This window comes from Engraulis encrasicolus, chromosome 10, assembly GCF_034702125.1.
Source record: "Engraulis encrasicolus isolate BLACKSEA-1 chromosome 10, IST_EnEncr_1.0, whole genome shotgun sequence".
Lineage (NCBI taxonomy): Eukaryota > Metazoa > Chordata > Actinopteri > Clupeiformes > Engraulidae > Engraulis > Engraulis encrasicolus.
Window position 1 is genome coordinate 23,546,387 of NC_085866.1, and position 20,187 is coordinate 23,566,573.

General features: G+C 46.4%; 1 protein-coding gene across 1 annotated transcript in view; it reads right to left on the bottom strand.

Annotated features, from left to right (window-relative positions):
- Positions 1 to 17,251, bottom strand: part of LOC134457645 (solute carrier family 2, facilitated glucose transporter member 1-like) — a 24,654-nt gene extending 7,403 nt beyond the window's left edge. Inside the window, exons 1-4 of the mRNA XM_063209647.1 lie at positions 16,979 to 17,251; positions 9,397 to 9,492; positions 2,661 to 2,821; positions 1 to 138 (exon numbers count right to left, since the gene is read on the bottom strand). The exon at positions 1 to 138 is cut by the window's left edge and continues 103 nt beyond it. Coding sequence (XP_063065717.1) covers positions 1 to 138; positions 2,661 to 2,821; positions 9,397 to 9,492; positions 16,979 to 16,990 — 407 coding nt within the window. The 5' untranslated portion in view covers positions 16,991 to 17,251. The remainder of the gene's footprint in view (positions 139 to 2,660; positions 2,822 to 9,396; positions 9,493 to 16,978) is intronic.
- Positions 17,252 to 20,187: the final 2,936 nt, after the last annotated feature.

Sequence of the window (20,187 nt, forward strand, 5' to 3'; positions counted from 1 at the left end):
CCCGTGGAGAGGCCGGAGTAGAGGCCGATGACGAAGCGGCCGATGATCAACATCTCCCAGGAGGCGGCCATCTTGGAGAAGCCCATGAAGGCGGCTGAGATAAACGCCAGGACGTTGGCGATCAGCATGGAGTTCTTCCTGCATGCCGAGAAAGAGAGGGAGAGAGAGAGAGAGAGAGAGGGAGAGAGAGAAAGAGAAAGAGAGAGACAGACAGACAGACAGAGAGAGAGAGAGAGAGAGAGAGAGAGAGAGAGAGAGAGCATGTAAGTTATCCCTCAAGAATGGAGACTATTTCTTTCGTTTTTCTTTCACTCTGTATCTCACAAAATAAAAGCTATACCTAAGGTCTTAGTTATCCCTCTCACTCTAATGGAGTCTTTTTTGGGCATAACTGATAATTGATTAATTGATAATTCAGCTCCTCCTGTGTGTGTGTGAGAGAGATAGTTATCCCTCACTCCCGTTCTTTCGTTGTTTCTTGTTTTCTGTGTTTCTCTCATTCAAAGTTTCTTTCCCTGTAACTCTTTCCTTATGCTTTGTCAATGAATGCCGATGAACAATGAACCGAAGTTCTTCTTGCATGTGAGAGAGAGAGAGAGAGGGAGAGAGAGAGAGAGAGAGAGAGAGAGAGAGAGAGAGACAGAGAGAGAGAGAGGGAGAGATTGCCCTCTTGAGGAGAGTATATTACGCCTTTTTTCACTCTGTCTTGCATTCTATCCCCATTCCAATCTCTCATTCTTATTTTTCTTCTGTTTAGTTGTTGTGTCTCTCCTATCTCTCCTATCAGCATGTGGGTCAAAGACGCGCAAAACGGCATTGTCATTCAGTGTAACGGATGCCTTCTGCTGACTGTAACTGTAGAAAACATGACTCTTTTTATTTATTTATTACTACAGGGAATTCATGAAAGCCTCGGCTGTCATCCATTCACTTGAAACAATTTAAAAATCATGTTTTTTTGCAGTTACAGTCAGCGGAAGGTGTCCATAACACTTAATGACAAAGAAAGACGTCTTTGACCCATGTACTGTATATTACTACTCCATTTGTCTTCATGATTTGTACCTGCCAGTTTGATGCCTGACTCACAAACATACTGGGTAATCAAATGAAATCAACAAAACAATAAGTGCACATAAAATAGCAACTTATCTAACAAAAAACATCGCTTAGCAAATGAAGATAATACTTCAAACTGTTTACTTTCTTATTTTGTGAGCAACCCTCGTGATCTGGCTGGCAAGCTAGATGTTGTTCACTTCCTTCCAAGAAAAGCGGCGCGATAAATAAAATAGTCTTAATCAGACAGGAATAGGTGAAAGGATTGTGCCAGGAGAGAACGGGCATGGGTAAGCAATGCTGGACTGGAGGAGAAATAGGGCCTGGGCACTGTTGGATTAAAGGGGCCCCCTTATAATATTATTAGTGACGCAAAACAGACTCACCGGTGGGCCCTGCACCCTTGTAGGTGTTTTTGAAAATAGGAGCCCACAATGGTGCAGGGCCCACCGGGAAATGCCCGTTATGCCAGATGGCCAGTACAGCCCTGTGGGTAAGTAAACCAGCAGAGAAGGCGGTCGTGCCAGGCTTAGAGAGAGTGAAAAAAAAACCCTGCCACACTTCAGATGCTGCCAATTGTACCAACGGAACCTAATTGGCACTCATCATCGTCAGCCAGGTCGATGGGCAAATGAATGGACTTAGCTGTGCTAGGAGCGCAGACAGCAGACAGAGGGAATAACTGGCAGGACGTTTACCTTCTCGTGCCAGTCTGTAGTCTGGCTGGCATAAGTCGGATTAAGACTACCATTCTGATGGGTTAGTTAGTAAGCGGTGATTGCACTTGGCAAGTGTTTGGCAGGCTTTGTTTGTTGTTTGTTTGTTTGTTTGTTAGTCAGTGGCCCGTGTTGTTTACAACCCTTTTGTAAGAAGGCTAGAGTGTTCTTGCCTGTTGTTTACAAGTCTGTTGTAAGATGGCTAGTGTGTCTGTTGTTTACAAGTATTTCGTAAAATGGCCAACTAACTCCAGTCATCAAAACTTTCCAGCACTGAAACTTGTCATGTCTGGTGTAGTCCTCCGCTCATGTACATGTGTGCATGTCTTTGTTAAGTTTAAAAGCTGTTTTGGATGTGTTGTCTGCTCTTGGGTATGTAATGCTACTCATTGCAAAGTGGCAATGTGCAATGTGCTCTGACTTTTTGTTCAGACGCTCAGGCAGTTGATGCCTCGCATTCTGTGCATTCCTTTATCCAGCTTTGTAATGTCCTATTTTGTGGCTCTGGATGAAATAAAATAATGCAATGTGCTAATTTCATGCAATGTGCCTGTGGCTTCTGTTTCCCTCCCCATGTGGTTGGCATAAATGTAAATGTGACGTGTAAATGTAACCTAATGTAACGTAATGTGGTGTAGTAGTGTAACGTGGCAACAGGCACCACAAAGGGGGTGGTAGGGGGTGAGGAGCAAATGGGTCAGATGTCCCGTGATCAGAAAGAGAGGCGGCAAGAAAAAAAATCGGGCCCTCATTACATTGTAGATGTGTGAAGAGAGGGGGCCCTCGCAGTTAACTTTGTCTCCAGGCCAGGCCAAAGCTGTCAGCGGCCCTGCGTGCCGATGCAATGCAATGTTATGCCGTGTGTGTGTCTGTCACTTCACTTACCTGCCCAGACGGTTGACGAACAGTCCTACGGAGAAGGAGCCGATGATGCCTCCGACAGAGAAGATGGCTACGGATATGGACCAGAGGGTGGTGAGCACCCCGCTAGTGATGTACACATTGTATCGTCCTTTGTAAGTTTCATTGTAGAAGCCCTCGATGATCTGAGGAGAGGGGAAAGAGGTGGAGGGAATGGGGATGGGGAGTGAGATAGGCAAGCTTTGCATTGCTTTTCCAGAACTTTTACTGAATGACACAGGTGAACATATGTATGGCTTTTTTATTTCAATAAAAAGGTTGAATGTCTATCACCTTCATGCTTCTGTAATATCCTACCCGTATTTCTTTGTTAACACATCGTGTTTGATGCCAAGCTTTGCAACAGCGGTTATTGACTCGCACACATACTGCCATATCAAAAACCACCAGCAGAGGGCGTGAGACACTAACAGATTGGAATCAGAGTCACTCGTGACCATGTGTGCTGAATGGCAATGTTGACAAACAAATGCTGACACACGAAAGTGACGTAGGAGGAGGCTACCTACCCAGCACATCCCCCATCATACACTGGTACATCATCACACACATTCCTCTCATCTAATCTCGTCAACCTTGTCTCACGATGGATGGTGGGAATTGGTGGCAAAATTGAGCTGTCAGATCACCTGACAGGCCTCACAGCCACTGCAGCTGATTAGACGAGAGGCGATTGGAACTGCTCACAAGTTCAGGAACCCAGTTCAGAAAGTGAGGGGAATTGAACCTGAGTACTTGTCTTTTTCTATATCTGTCCTCACTATCAGTGCTTGAAGTGTGTGTGTGTGTGTGTGTGTGTGTGTGTGTGTGTGTGTGTGTGTGTGTGTGTGTGTGTGTGTGTGTGTGTGTGTGTGTGTGTGTGTGTGTGTGTGTGTGTGTGTGTGTGTGTGTGTGTGTGTGTGTGTGAAGGGAGGGGAAACCCTTCCTCATCATTTTCATCATCAGCGTTCCGGCAGAACTTATCTTGTGTGCCACATTTTATAAGTTCAAAACAAGTTTTTTCTAATGCGTGCAGGCAATAGGCCTACAAAAACTTGACTCGTACTGATTTGGTACTGTCAGAAAATCACGGTTTCTGCACTTCTTTTTGGATGGTATTTTCAGATGATTAGGGCTACTGCACCTCTTTTTTTCCACTTCAAGCACTGCTCATTATTAAATATTATGAATGCTAATAATATGTAGAGCAAAATCTGATGCATAGATGCAAAAATTGTTGAGTCATTATTTAAAATCAAGACCCACGCTGGCTATCATCACAATGCTGCTGCGTCACTCTCCCTGGCACAAGGCCCTATAACCTTGCCACCCTCAGTCTCATTCAAGAAACTGTGTGTGTGTGTGTGTGTGTGTGTGTGTGTGTGTGTGTGTGTGTGTGTGTGTGTGTGTGTGTGTGTGTGTGTGTGTGTGTGTGTGTGTGTGTGTGTGTGTGTGTGTGTGTGTGTGTGTGTGTGTGTGCGTGCGTGTGGGTGTGTGTGTGTGTGTGTGTGTGTGTGTGTGTGTGTGTGTGTGTGTGTGTTTGTTTGTTTCACACCTAGATAAGTTCATCACAGCACCTGAGGCGGAGGGAGAGAGAGAGAGAGAGAGAGAGAGAGAGAGAGAGAGAGAGAGAGAGAGAGAGAGAGAGAGAGAGAGAGAGAGAAAGAGAAAGAGAGAGAAAGAAACAAAGAGAGAGAGTACACACCCTGAGAGCCTGAGAGAAAAAGAGAGAGAGAGAGAGAGAGAGAGAGAGAGAGAGAGAGAGAGAGAGAGAGAGAGAGAGAGAGAGAGAGAGAGAGAGAGAGAAAGAGAGAGAGAGCACACTCCCTGCTCCCTGCTCTCTCTCTGGTCATAGAGCACCTTGAGCTAACATTATCCCTAAGCTGCTCGTTGGGCCCTAGAGCTCTATTTGCAGAGCATCAGAGCATCAGAGCAGCTCAGAGTGTACTCAGGCTGGCCTTGCACTGCAGCCTCCTCATCTTACCGTCCGGCCTGGCCCGGCCCGGCCCCGGCCCGGCCCCGGCCCCTCACATCACCTGCCTCGCCTGTCTTATCTCTCACTTTTGCCTGCCGCAGACAGAAGATGCCAGTTCATACACTCACTGCATTTGAAGATACTTTGTACTTTTGTAAGTTTTCAGACTACATAGCGGTGGAGAGACAGAAAATGAGTTGGGAAGGGTGGGGGGTGGTGGGGGGAGATGGGGAATGATTAGGAATCAACCTTAGGTCGAATCGAACCCGGATTTGGCCACGGCTCACTAGGACCTATTTACCCGAAGGGAGTTCATAGCTGCTGCAGACTCCTCTTCCCATCAGCTGACTTACTGGACCTACTGCGTGCTTAGTGTACAGACACCAGTAAGGCGTCACGTCATCCTCCAGCACCACGGGGGGTTGTCGCTGCCATGGCGGGACAGGAGTCAGGACCTGGTCCATTTACCCCAAAGCTAGTCCATCGCTGTACTGAAGTCCCCTCACTATAAGTCCCTTATCCCTTTACTACACGTACACCCAGTGTGTCTGCACAGTAGAAGACAGACAACACCTTCACTGCCCGTGGTAATACTACCAGGAGACACGTACATCTGGTCTATTTACCCCAAAGCTAGTTCATCACTGCACTGACATCCCTTATCCCCTTACTAGGACAGACAATAGTACACCCCCCCCCTCACACACACACACAGACACAGACACAGACACAGACACACACACACACACACACACACACACACACACACACACACACACACACACACACACACACACACACACACACACACACACACACACACACACACACCTTCACTAGCCGAGGTAACACTACAGGGAGATACCTGGTCCATTTACCCCATCTTACTGTCTCCTCACCTACAGTAATCTCCTGTACTTATACCTAGGGTTGCCAACTGTCTGGGGAAAAAATAAGGGACATTTCATTGGCTCAGGGGGTCTAGGGGTCCTCTAAATGTGTGTGAAATGTGTACTTCTTGGATGCAATTTCCTGCCTTTTCACCAATTTGTGTCCCGTTTCAGCTCAATATGAAGGAGCTGTACTTTTGATTCTAAATTTCGACAATTCCATATTTCAAGGGGCAGTTGGCCGGCAACCCTACTTATATCGTCATGGAACCCCAAACCCACTACTGTATGTATGCAGACAGAGACCACTACCAACTACTGGTCTCCCTAGTTAAGAAATACTACAGTCTGCTTATCTAATTAGATGTTTGACATTGATTATATCTAACTGCTAAATGAGTATGTTGTACATGAGTACAGGCGCAGGGTGAGCAGGGACCCTCTGATGAAGACAGAACCTACACCGTCGAAACATGTCAGATCAAAGATAAAACTTTTACATGTCTGAAACATTAGACAAATCTTAGATATCTGCTTTTCTCCCTGTCTCATCGTCTCACCTACAAGTATTCCTATCCTGCCTCTGCCTCTGCACCCACAAGCCCACTCCGACTTCCATCTTACTTGAGGGGTAGTTAAGGGACACAGCGGGATAGTTTATTCCCAGATGAGTACAACAGTCTCTCCTCACCTTCATTTCTCATCACCTCACCTCTCCTCATCCCCTGACTTGACCTCGCCTGGGTACCACCAGACCTAATCACAAGTGAGATTTGTCTTTGATTGTGCAAGGCAGCATGGGATTTCCCAGGCTAGGCTTGAAGGACCAGGAAGCGCGCTCAACACCTTATAGTCTAATTCTCTACACTGGGTTCTTGACTTTGTCTATGAATGAACTCAAATCTCAAAAGTAGGCCTAAATGAGCAAAGAAGCACTCATCAGACTTCTTTTTTTTTAAATCGCCTCACAAACGTTTCGGGCTTGCACCCTTCTTCAGTGTGAAATGGAAATAAAATAAAATAAAAAAAGAAATCTGGTGAGTGCTTCTTTATTTACTTTCCAGGCTAGCCTTGACCCAACTCCAGATAACAGTACCACAGCTGGCAGCGTGCACGCACAAGCTCCCTGGTGGTATTAAGGCTAATAGTTGTTGTAGTTGTAGTGAATGGGCCCACCAGCGGGCCCATCCATGCAAATAGGCCCTGTATGGGACAGACCTATTTTTTGGGGCTTTTGGCCTTCATTTCTACAGGACAGTATGAGAGTAGACAGGAAATGATTGGGAGAGAGAGATGGGGCAGGGTCGCATGCAAGCCCAAATGTGGGGGGCTTAGTTAGCGCACTGCGCCACACTACCAGCCGGTCCTCCTCTGACCTCCAGCTGGACTTTTCACTGCTCCTCCTCCTCCTCCTCCTCCTCCTCCTCCTCTACCTTCTTCTCCTCCTCTTCCTTCTTCTCCTCATCCTCCTCCTCCTCCTCTACCTTCTTCTCCTCCTCTTCCTTCTTCTCCTCCTCCTCCTCCTCCTCCTCCACCCACACCTCCTCCTCCTTCACCTCCCCCTTCTCCTCCTCCTCCACCTCCTCCTCCTTCGCCTCCTCCTTCCTCCTCCTCCGCCTCCTCCTCCGCCTCCTCCATCTCCTCCTCCTCCCCCCTTGTCCCATCTCCTCCTCCTCCACGTCCCCCTGTACCCTCGTCTCCTCCTCATCCTCCTCCACCTCCCCCTTCTCCTCCTCCTCCTCCTGCAACCCCCCTCCTCTTTCTCAACCTCCCCCTTCTCCTCTTCCTCCACCTCCCCCTTCTCCTCCTCCTCCTCCTCCTCCTCCTCCTCCTCCTCCGTTCTCCTCCTCCTCCTCCACCTCCCTGTTGTCCCCTCTCCTCCTCGTCCACCTCTCCCTTCTCCTCCTCATCCCCCTACTCCTCCTCCTCCACCTCCCCCTTCTCCTCCTCCTCCCCCCTTGTCCCATCTCCTCCTCCTCCACGTCCCCCTTGTCATCTCTTCTTCGCCTCATCCTCCACCTCCCCCTTCTCCTCCTCCTCCTCCTCCTCCTCCTCCTCCTCCACCTCCCCCTTCTCCTCCTCCTTCACCTCCTCCTTCTCCTCCTCTTCCTCCTCCACTTCCTCCTTCTCCTTCTCTTCCTCCTCCTCCCTGTTGTCCCCTCTCCTCCTCCTCCACCCCCCCCCTCCTCTTCCTCCTCCTCCTCCTCCTCCTCCTCCTCCTCCAGTATCAACATCACCCCTCTCCGAAGGACAGGTGACCTTACATCTCTAACCAGCTGATGTAGCAGATGCAGTCAGGTGCATCGCAAGGACACGGTCACAGTAGAAAGAGAGAGGGGGGGAAGAGAGAGAGAGAGAGAGAGAGAGAGGAGAAGAGAGAGGAGAGAAGAGAGAGAAAGATAGAGAGAGAGGAGAGAAGAGAGAGAAAGATAGAGAGAGGAGAGAAGAGAGAGGGAGAGAAGAGAGAGAAAGATAGAGAGAGAGAGAGAGAGAGAGAGAGAGAGAGAGAGAGAGAGAGAGAGAAAGGGCAGGGGGCCAGAGAGGGGGGGGGCACAAACACCCAAAGACAACTCTCACAAGATGCGATACATGGAAATCTGATAGACTTCAGTTAATGGTATTGTGGCATCCAGTAGATGGTCGCCCTGGTCACCCTACAGCAGCAACATCTTCTCTACTACTCTACTGTACTCTATTATCATTCCTATAGCATTATTACTCTACGGTAAGGCACGGCAAGGCAAGGTAAGGCTATTTTATTTCATACCACATGTGCACCACAATGTGCTTTACAAAAAAGTAGGCTACTGTATAATGACATTATAATAGGATGCAAAAATATGGTAGCCTATTATTACAGCTAAGAGTATCTGTTTGTTTTGCTGCTTTGTGTCCTGACATCTGTGTGTCTCTTAGTAAATAAAAATAAAATGGAAAACATGGCCAACAAACACATAAAACAGCTGTAATTCCCTAGCTGCTCTCTGATCTTCAGAGAGCGCATGATCCTGTGAGTGACGTGACTTGTGTCACATGTGTCACCTGTCATATTCCCCACTCACGACGCACCCTTGCCTCCTAATCAAACTGAAAGCCTGTGACCAGGGTTGCCAGATGAGGCTGATGATTTCCATCCAAAAAATTGATCAAAACCCGCCTGGAAGCATTAAATCCCGCCCAATTCTATTGATTTCTATGCCCAAAAACTTTTTTCTGCTAAATGTCATTTTCACCTGCAGACGGTCATCCTAAGCAGCCCACTCTGGCAACACTGCCTGTGACAGAGACGCGTGCTGTGTCGGGAAGTAAATACTGGGGCCCATATTGCATTAGCTTAACAGTGGGGACTCCATTCGATCTCCTAACACTGCAAGACAGGTTTCCCCCAGCACTTTAGAGTTCAGGTGGCCATCTTGACAAAAAATGCGTCATGGGGGCAGCGCGCTAAGCCACCCCCTACATTTGGGCTTGCATTCCCAAGGGTTGCACCCAGGGTTCGAATCCCGCCTGGGTCATTTCCCATCCCTACCCCATCTCTCTCTCTCATTTGTGTGTGCATGTGTGTGTGTGTGTGTGTGAGTTGGACTGCGCTGTGTGTGTGTGTGTGTGTGTGTGTGTGTGTGTGTGTGTGTGTGTGTGTGTGTGTGTATGTGCTTGAGAGAGGGTACTGTAAGTGTTTGTGACTGCTTGCTTAGAAGAGGAGAGAGGCTCTGTGTGTGTGTGTGTGTGTGTGTGTGTGTGTGTGTGTGTGTGTGTGTGTGTGTGTGTGTGTGTGTGTGTGTGTGTGTGTGTGTGTGTGTGTGTGTGTGTACGCGTGCGTGCGTGTGTGTGTGTGTGTTTAGTAGTAAGCACTCACCTTCTGAGGGGCGTTGATGACGCCGGTGTTGTAGCCAAACTGTAGGGAGCCAATGACAGCCGTCCCCACGGCCAGCATCAGCTGAAACGTCACCTGCTGTGGAGTCAAACACACATAGGAAAACATCAGCATAAAAATACTACATATTGACTAACACATATACTATTTAGTTTATTTGTGGGTAGTCTTGGCCTATTGGCCTAGTGGTTAAGGAGATGGGCTTTGGATCAGAGGGTTGCAGGTTCGAATCCCACCTTTCTACGCCATACCTCACTCCATGGCAGAGGTGACCTTGACACCTAACCCCACACTGCTCCAGGGACTATAACCAACACACTGTACATAACTGAGTCACTTTAGATAAAAGTGTCAGCTACGTGTAATGTCATTTAAAGTAATGTAATAACTATACCATTCTACTATTATTATGTTATAGTGTTTTATAATACTTTAACTAAACTATTTACAGGTAATATATAAGTTAACTCCAACTTTACATTTAGCTAATTACTAGTTACAGGATGGTAATTAAATATATGAACTATCGTAACTATAAAACTGTAATAAAATTACGATAAACATCATCATCCACAGGAGTTCCTAGTGAGTGACTGTGATTAGTTTTCCTTGGTCATCAAGTACAAGATTTCAAGCAGACAGATTACAAACGCATGTGATGTTGTTTGTTTACGTTTCCTTATCCAAGAATAGATTACAGCACTTCACGAGTGTGAAGCACAGTTCACTAAGCATATGGTATGTGCGCATGACTCAAGATGCTCAATCCAAAGTCTGTCCTCGCATCCCAAGCATTCCTCCTTCCCTGAAGGAGTTAATATGGATTATGCACACTTCATCAAACATATATCTAATCTTGGGGTTACGTAATACCTAACCGAGCAGAGAGGGGGATGTGTATCGTGAAACACAAGAGTAAGCTTAAACAGGACCCCTGGTAGTGAAGAAGAAGAGATTCACTCTGTATAACTGTGCAGTTCATTCAACACTTGGAGAAAGGGACCAAACACACTTTAGAAGAATGTTAAAATCAACTTTCAGAGTGTTGAAAATAAAACAAAATTAGTCAGTTCAGCTTTTCGGTATTAATTTAAATCTAAGAGCATCAAACATAACCCTCTCCTAGAGTGTACTTGGTCCCACCCTCTTTACGTGGACATAACACTGAGAAACACGCTACATAAAATATCCTATCTATTTCCAACACAAAAGAAGTAGGCTGTACAGTAGAAGCAACAGGCACGTTTTGGGCCTGCTTAATCCAGCAGATGCTTCGGTTCAGATTAATGCAATTGCATTAAGAAGCGGAGCAGAGGGAGGGAAGCAGTGGTCAATTAGAAGCAGTGGTAATCTGGTTACAGGGCAGTGGTGCAACTGAATCTCCACACGTACACATACCCACACTGGGGGATTACAGCGCATGCTCTCACTGCACGAGCCAATAGGATCTCTTTATCTCTATAGAACAGATTCTCTCTCATGCGCGCGCAGGCTCTCTCTCTCTCTCTCGCTCTCTCTCTCTCTCTCTCTCTCTCTCTCTCTCTCTCTCTCTCTCTCTCTCTCTCTCTCTCTCTCTCTCTCTCTCTCTCTCTCTCTCTCTCTCTCTCTCTCTCTCTCTCTCTCTCTCTCTCTCAGCATACATGTAATGTAAAGTACATTTTGAATTGGTGGCAATGGTTCACAATAAAGGAGTGTTGAAGGTATCTCTCTCTCCCTCTCCTGCACACACAACGTGGTACAAACACACTCATACTCTCTTTCACTATCCTCTCTGATACTCTCACACACAGAATGTCTTACTCTCGCTCTCTCCCTCCCTTCCTCTTTTTCTCCCATGACAAGTCCAAAGCCAAACCAGCTGATGTGCCAGCCAGCTCTACGGTAACAGTAGAGCACGAGGCTATAGGATGGCAGGAGCCCTAGAGTCCAGAAGGGTTAATCCAATTACAGGTAAAAGAGGAGCGTTTGCACCTGCACACGTACACCTCGTTTGAGGCCGTCATGTCCATACACACTCACTCACTCCTCACCAGGGCTGGCCTGGGGGAGAAATATGGCCCAGGCACTTTTAGCTTAAAAGGGGCCCCTCATAATTGGCAGCGCAAACTCACTCACCAATGGGCCCCACACCCATGAGGGTCCATATTTTCAGAATTTTCAAATTATTATTATTATTATTTTTAACATTTCTGAAAGTAGGGGCCCACAAGGGTGCGAGGCCCACCGGGAAATACCCGCTATGCCAGATGTCCACTCACTCTCTTACTCACTCCTCACTGGCCCCACCCCCTACCACAGTACCTCCCAAAGGCTACAGTAAACACTTATGTAACACAGCGGGGAAGACCTCATCAATGAAGAGAGCTAGCCCAGACAAAGACAAAGGCAACAGGAGGATAGGAACTCAGAAAGTAATGGTGGTGGCCAAAATGGGCCTTTTTCATGTGACGTTACCGTAGGCACCTTTGAGTCGATGATTTGAACCAGGTACAAGTTGCACGGTGGCAAAGACATAACTCAACTCATCTCAACTGTATAGCCTACTGTACAACACATTTCACATGAGAAGTGTAGGCTCAATGTGCTTTGTGGAGAGTGGAATTCGAATGGAAATATGTTCAAATTTCAAATTTAAACATACACGCTAGGGCTGCACAATATGTTGAAAATGTATCAAAATCGCAATATCAAGAGTGGCGATATGCATATCACAAAAATTACGTTATTATCACTAACAAGTAAAACATTATTGTGCAGTTCAATCTCTAGGTGAATATCAACAAATGTGCAAGAAGCCCGCCATGACCAAACCCACGTCCCCCACACAGACCGACAAATTAGTGACAAGAAATACACTTAGCTATATTTCTAAATATCATTTAAATATCATTATCGAGGTATTGAATGCTGTTATCGAGTATCTTCTTTTGTTTTGATATCGTGCAGCCCTAATACACACCACTGTTATACGTGGTTTACTGCCTGAAACCGGTAGTCGTTTATTCCTGATTCGCTTCAAAACAGAACTTTGTTGAGCTGTTGGTTAGAGTAGTCAAGTCAAGTCAAGTAGGTTTTATTGTCAATTTCTTTACATGCACTGGTCATACAAAGAATTTGAAATTACATTTCTTGCTTTCCCATACAGACATAGACTAATTAAGGTAAGGACATAGACAGTATAGACATAGACAGTACTTATACATGGACTTAAGACAGTATGGACATAGACAGTGCTCATACAGACATTTAAAGTGCAAGACTGGACAACAGAAGACTTGTAGAGGACATACATTAAGAGGTATTGTTGTGTTTTTGTGCTTTTCTAAAAAAAAAAAGTCCTTTATAGCGTTCTGACATGGTAATAGTAGCATTTTGAAGAAAATAAATATAAAAAGGTCTGTCAAGTACACCAGCAGCAGTGTGTGTGTGTGTGTGTGTGTGTGTGTGTGTGTGTATGTGTTTAGTGCAGGTAGAAGGTGCGGTGTGCGTCTTGTGTGTGTGTTCGTGTGTCTGTGTGTCTGTGTGTGTGTGTGTGTGTGTGTGTGTGTGTGTCAGTGTGTGTATGTTTGGGTTTAGTGCAGAAAGTGCAGTGTGCTTGTGTGTGTGTGTGTGTGTGTGTGTGTGTGTGTGTGTGTGTGTGTGTGTGTGTGTGTGTGTGTGTGTGTGTGTGTGTGTGTGTGTGCATGTTTTGAGTTAGTGCAGGTTGAAAAGTTCAGTCACAAATATAGTAGTGCAGGTGGAATGTTCAGTCGCAGATATGGTGGTGGGGATGAGGGGGGGGGAGCGTTGTCAGTGGCCTTGCTGGCTAGAGGCTGACAGTGGGGGGGGGGGGGTGTCAGTGGCCTTGCTGGCTAGAGGGTGACAGAGGAGGGAGAGTGGGGTGAGTGTTCAGCATCTTGATCGCTTGGTGCATTGTGCTGCTCGCCAGCCGGGTGGTACGGGAACGGAGGCGCCTGTACCTCTTTCCAGAGGGCAGGAGGCTGAACAGTTTGTGTGCAGGGTGGCTTGTGTCTTTGATGATCATCAGTGCTTTCCGGGTGAGGCGTGTGGTGTAAATGTCCTGCAGGGAGGGGAGTGGTACTCCAATGATCTTCTTCGCTGTGTTCACAACACGCTGGAGTGTCTTCCTGTTTTTCTCCGTGCAGCTTCCTCCCCACACTGTGATGCAGTTGGACACGACGCTCTCTATGGTTCCTCTGTAGAATGTTGTCATGATGGAGGGTGTAGCACTTGCCTTCTTTAGTTTGCGCAGGAAGTAGAGACGCTGATGGGCCTTCTTCGCCAGTGATGTAGTGTTGGTGGTCCAAGAGAGGTCGTCGCTGATGTGCACTCCAAGGAACTTGGAGTTGCTCACTTGCTCACTCTCTCCACAGCATCGCCGTCGATGGTCAGTGGTGGCAGTTGTTTTTGGACCCTTTGGAAGTTGACAACAATCTCCTTGGTCTTGTTGACATTCAGCAGGAGGTTGTTGTCTTTGCACCATCTGGCCAGCAGGTCTACTTCTTCTCTGTAGTGAGTCTCATCGCCCTTGGTGATGAGGCCCACCAGTGTTGTATCATCCGCAAACTTCACTAGATGGTTAGTGCTGTGGGTCGTTGTGCAGTCGTGTGTCAGCAGCGTGAACAGCAGGGGGCTGAGAACACAACCTTGCGGAGCCCCCGTGCTCAGGGTCAGGGTGCTCGAGGTGTTGTTCCCTACCCGTACTGCTTGTGGTCTTTGCATCAGGAAGTCCAGCAGCCAGTTGCAGAGGGAGGTGCTGCTGAAACCTAGTTTGTCCAGTTTTCTGATGAGTTGTTGTGGTATTATGGTATTGAATGCTGAACTGAAGTCAATGAACAGCATTCTCACATATGAGTCTTTATTGTCCAAGTGGGTGAGGGCTGGATGGAGGGCAGAGCAAATTGCATCCTCCGTGAATCGCTTGGCTCGGTGGGCGAACTGGTAGGGGTCTAGGGTGGGGGGTAGGGTGGCTTTTGATGTGTGACAGGACTAGCCGTTCGAAAGCACTTCATGATTATGGGCGTCAGTGCTACAGGACGGTAGTCATTGAAGCATGATGGTGATGATTTCTTCGGCACAGGTATGATGGTAGCAGCTTTGAAAAGTGATGGGATGACTGCTTGCTCCAGAGAGATGTTAAAGATGTCTGTGAAGACAGAAGACAGAAGCTCTTCTGCACAATCCTTCAACACTCGGCCTGGTATGTTGTCTGGGCCAGCTGCTTTGCGTGGGTTGATGGTGGCCAGTGTCCTCTTAACACTGGCAGAGGACAGGTAAAGGGGTTGATCATGGGGGGGAGGGGGAGTTTTTTCTGTGGGTGATGTCATTTATTGTGCTTCAAAGCGGGCAAAGAAACTGTTCAGGTCGTTTAGCAAAGAGGTGTTGTTGTCACAGCTTCGTGGTGCAGGCTTATAGTCCGTGATGGCCTGTATGCCCTGCCACAGGCTCTGTGCATCTCTGCTGTCTTTGAAGTGTGTTGTTATTTTGTCTGAGTATTCCTTTTTTGCTTTCCTGATGCCCTGGGACAGGTTAGCCCTTGCTGTCTTTAGGCCAGCTACGTCTCCTGCTCTGAAGGCTTTGTCTCTGGCCCTCAGCAGTCGGTGAACGTCTCCTGTGAACCATGGCTTCTGGTTGGCTCTGGTAGTGATGTAGAAGGTGTAATGACGGTTTCTTCAATGGTGTAACAGTTTCAGGAACACGTTATCTTCACTAGAAAGTTAGTGGTCATTGGCCAAAACACTTGTTGGCTTGCATGTTTTTTTTTACTTTAAAAGTAAACAGCATTGTCTCAAGTCCCAACTAAAATCAATTCCTCCTCCAATTTATTGACGAAATAGAATGAACTGTAATATCAGTAAAGAACAACTATGCTTTGGCCAGCATGACTCATCTGGGTAAAGCTGACTGTTACATCAGGGGGCTGTTAATAGTGTTTTAATCTCATTCAAACCAGCTTGATGACACTTTGCAGACCCCCAGCAACAATGCTGCATACTGCACACACACACACACACACACACACACACACACACACACACACACACACACACACACACACACACACACACACACACACACACACACACACACACACACACACACACACACACACTTACTTCTGCTCTCTCCTTCTCTCTCTCCCTCACAGAGAGAGAGAGAGAGAGAGAGAGAGAGAGAGAGAGAGAGAGAGAGAGAGAGAGAGAGAGAGAGAGAGAGAGTGCACAGGCATGCACGCACACACACACACACACACACACACACACACACACACACACACACACACACACACACACACGCACGCACGCACGCACGCACACACACACGCACACACACACACACTGGGATAATATATGAAGCTTTGTTTGAGATTACTATATTGTATAAACCATAACAACCCATTCTCCTCACCCCATGCTCTATGGACAGAGCAAAGAAGTTTGCAAATTAATAGTCTGGGTTTAATGATGGTGTCTGTATTTCTCTGCAAATATCCTGTGGGGTCACAGGGTGCATGGTAAGACAGATAACTGAGCTACATTTTATAGCCCAAGCAAAAGAACATATTTTTCACAACTCTTTACTCACTGTCTTCAACTATTGTGCCATCTATTGTGCTTACAATTATACATTGCCTTGCGATTAATCAATTCAAATTGGTGCTGTTTCAACAGTAAATCATAGACTATGTTGAGCTATTTTACCTGCTGACTTGAAATGCAACCCAAACATATCCTACATGAGGTACCAGCGAGAACTTTGTCAACTAAATAAATAAAAGAAAAATCTTCGACAACAGTGCGCTCACTCTATGCGCTTGAAGAGAATGTGCTGCTACTAGCAATTGTGAGTAGTCTGTGCTTTTAAACCTCAATGAAGATTAAATCAGGACTAATAATGTGATCAGTGATCATTGTACTGATCATGATGTCATTAACGCAAAAGTGCAGTTGACAGAGAGCACGTACACAGCGTGCGCGTGTTATGAGTGGGTAGCAGGAAATGGCATGGCTTTGAGTACTCGGGGGAAAAACGAAACTGAATCAAATAGGCTATGAATAGTGAGACTGACACATATCGGGGAGAACCCCAACCCAGTCACTGTCACAAGTACAGGAATGATGCAAGGCTACAACAACTGTAGCCTATTTCATGACAGGTGACTAGTGCCTACACACGCAGCTCAACAGAGCTGGGAAGATGCAGCGCTTCACGGAATAGAAAAAGGTGATATTTTTGTAACAACAACATGTATATAAACTTGAGATTTGCGCTGAAATCACTTAGAACGGGTTGAATGATTTTAAGCACCTTTGGGCTACTTTGGACTACGAAACCAAATAGCTCAAATGCGTAAACATTATATCCAGCAGAGACTGTCTCGTGTTTTTTTGTTGGCAGACACTTAAGTCCGTCAAACCTAACCTTAATCTATCAAGAATGTTGGCGACGGCCGTTCGAATAGCCCTGCTACAATGTTTCTGCCCAAAACAGCTTTAGAGTAGGCTAAACTTTGATCAGAAATAATGCCACAGCGCACGTCAAACACGAACGGGTTAACCCTTACCTTTTCGCCCATGATGCTGTGTAGGTGAAAACAGTTCAAACACCCAAGTGATGTCCTGGGACTTTTCTTTCGGTCAGCAAAAACACAGGGATGAAAAGACGCGCGGCGGCACTTTTACGCAAATCCACAAAGCCCGTCACAACACTGTGCCATAGGCTACTTGCTTAAGCCTCTGACGAACGACGTATTGGAAGTCAATAAAGTAACATTCCTTCGGTTTCTACAAGTACCTCTAACTCATCAACTTCACCCACGTTACGGGATAGTACCCTTTCTAGCTTTTGCACTTCGGATGTATTTCGTCCTGGTTAAACCGGTAAATATATTAATTCCGAGAGAGCGCACTGATTGGTTGAGCCTTGCAGCCTACACGGGGATGTGCACCAGGGCGCGTTTACACCAACGATGTGATTGGTTGACAAGAGGCACAGACGCAAGCACCATGCGCTCCTCTGAGACATACTGTAGTAAAATACCATGTGGTTGTGCACCTTACATTCGTCAGAAGTGTACACAGCGCGCCTTTACCAATATTTGACTATTGGTTAGGGCTCTGTCAATATTTGATATTCATTTGTAAAGAGAGCTTTACAAAATAAACAATAACGATGATGTCCTTACTGTCCGAAGCTATAACCCATTTATTACACGTGTAACTGCCTTACACAATGCCAGCCACTGTGCTGTAAAGTCTTTAATTTACTTATTTATGTAAATTATTTGAATAATCTGGGCTTGCCATATACACATAGGCCTATTTAAGTAAAACTTGATGTACCAAACTATGGCAAAAATAAACTACAGGCCTACAACACTCTGCTTCATCTTCAGTAAAAAAAAGCATGTTTCTAAATGTATGCAATCCTAGTAAACCCCCTTACAGCTCATCACAGCTGTTCAGTTAAAGCTGAACATCAGACAGAGGTAGCGTAGAGCACAAATACATCAGCACACAGACCCGACTGAAGAGGCCATACCCTACCAACAGACCCGACTGAAGAGGCCATACCCTACCAACAGACCCGACTGAAGAGGCCATACCCTACCAACAGACCCGACTGAAGAGGCCATACCCTACCAACAGACCCGACTGAAGAGGCCATACCCTACCAACAGACCCGACTGAAGAGGCCATACCCTACCAACAGACCCGACTGAAGAGGCCATACCCTACCAACAGACCCGACTGAAGAGGCCATACCCTACCAACAGACCCGACTGAAGAGGCCATACCCTACCAACAGACCCGACTGAAGAGGCCATACCCTACCAACAGACCCGACTGAAGAGGCCATACCCTACCAACCGTTTTCAAAGTGGGGGCCGGGGACCCTTGGGAGACCGCGAAGGGGTCCACGGCAAGTGGAAAGAAGAAGTATTGCAAAGCATACTGCATACTAAATAGCCTACTTATAATAAATAATAGAATTATTAATGTACACCAAAATAAACAAAAATAAGATGGACAATATTCAAATTAGTTAATAACTGCATTCAAATATATTGCTGAATATAACTACTATTCATGTTATGTTATATCTGAATAGGGTCCTGATACACAGACATAGACTATAATTGTGAAAGGGGTTGCACAGAACAATAGTGTGGCACGACCCATGTATGGGGGACCTTGTCATGGTAGCGTTTGGGAATCCCTGGGCTATACTAGCCCAGATAAAGAAAAATAAAGTAGCGAGAAGTGATGCATTAAAATGTTTAAAGTGATCATCAGAAAGCACTCATCCAAAGGGGAAGCACCCCTGGTCTATTCTTATGCAACACCTGCAGGCTACATAACTGAGGTGAGGATGTGTGCTGTTCTGTGTTCTAAAAACGGTCAAATAGGTCAGTGTGTTTTTTGATAATTGTCGTCACACTTTGTTCGTTGCCTTTTTGTTTGGGGCAGCGGGGAAGAGTCCGGTGTGGCTGCATGTAAAATAAACGCCCAGCGCGGCGCAGGAAAGAGCGAGACCCCGAGATGAGAGAAAAGAAAATAGCAGCCATGGCAAGCCAGAGTTTGGGGCCTTTCAGATAAAAATCACATTTTTGGCTCTTTGAAATGGTCACCACACAAACAAAAACAGTCAGACGGGTGACACAAAGCCTGGGAGGATGTTTGGTGGGGCTCACATTGTCTAAAGCTTTTCTTTTCTTTTTTTCTTAAAAAAAATGTACTTGTTCTTATGTCAACAGGTGTTTTGGGGAACAATCCGATGGCTGCATTCATGAAAAAGTAAGAAAATCATACTCTCATAGTCTTTCCCATTAAAATATGACCACGTTTCCTTCTAAACTGACACAGTTTCACAAGTTCATAGTTTCACAGAAGGGGGAGAGTGGAAAAGAGAGAGAGAGTGAGGAGGGGGGGAGACGTAACATTTTGACTTTGTGTGTGTGTGTGTGTGTGTGTACACACGCGCATTGCAAGTGCCTTCTGTTAAGCATGTCAGCCACCTCTCTATAATGCCACTTGTCCCCCAGACTGGACTGACACACAGACACACACGCACGCACACACACACACACACACACACACACACACACACACACACACACACACACACACACACACACGCACACGCACACACACACACACACACACACACACACTCACACTCACACACACACACACACACACACACACACACACACACTCACACACACACACAAATATGCACACAACACACCCACGGACCATCACGCGGCGTCTGGATTGATATAAATGGGCCAGTGTAAATGAGAATGATAGATAGGCAGAATCCATATCTGCTGATATGGCGATGTCCGCTTGCGTCCTTAGGCGGCAGCAGCAGCCTGCTCCTCTCAACAGAGGGCACCTGTCAAGGTGATGATGGTCCCATCCACGGCACAGGCAACACAATAGCCATCATTTGTATGGATACTGTTGATGTTTACATTTCCCTTTTATGGCTTAAAGTGATACTGTCCCATTTTTGCAAATGAGCTCATATTACACCTCCCCTTGAGTTGAATAGTTGAGTTTTACCTTATTACCGTGCTTTCAACCGTTCTCTGAGTATGGCAGTGCACATTTTACCTCCTCGCTAGCAGTTAACATTGAGTCCTATGAGACCAGCTGGCGGCTAACTGGTCTCATAGTAGTCAATGTTAACTGCTAGCTTGGAGGTCAAATTTGCACTGCCGTAGTCGGAGAACGGTTGAAAGTACAGGAGAAAGGTAAAACTTCG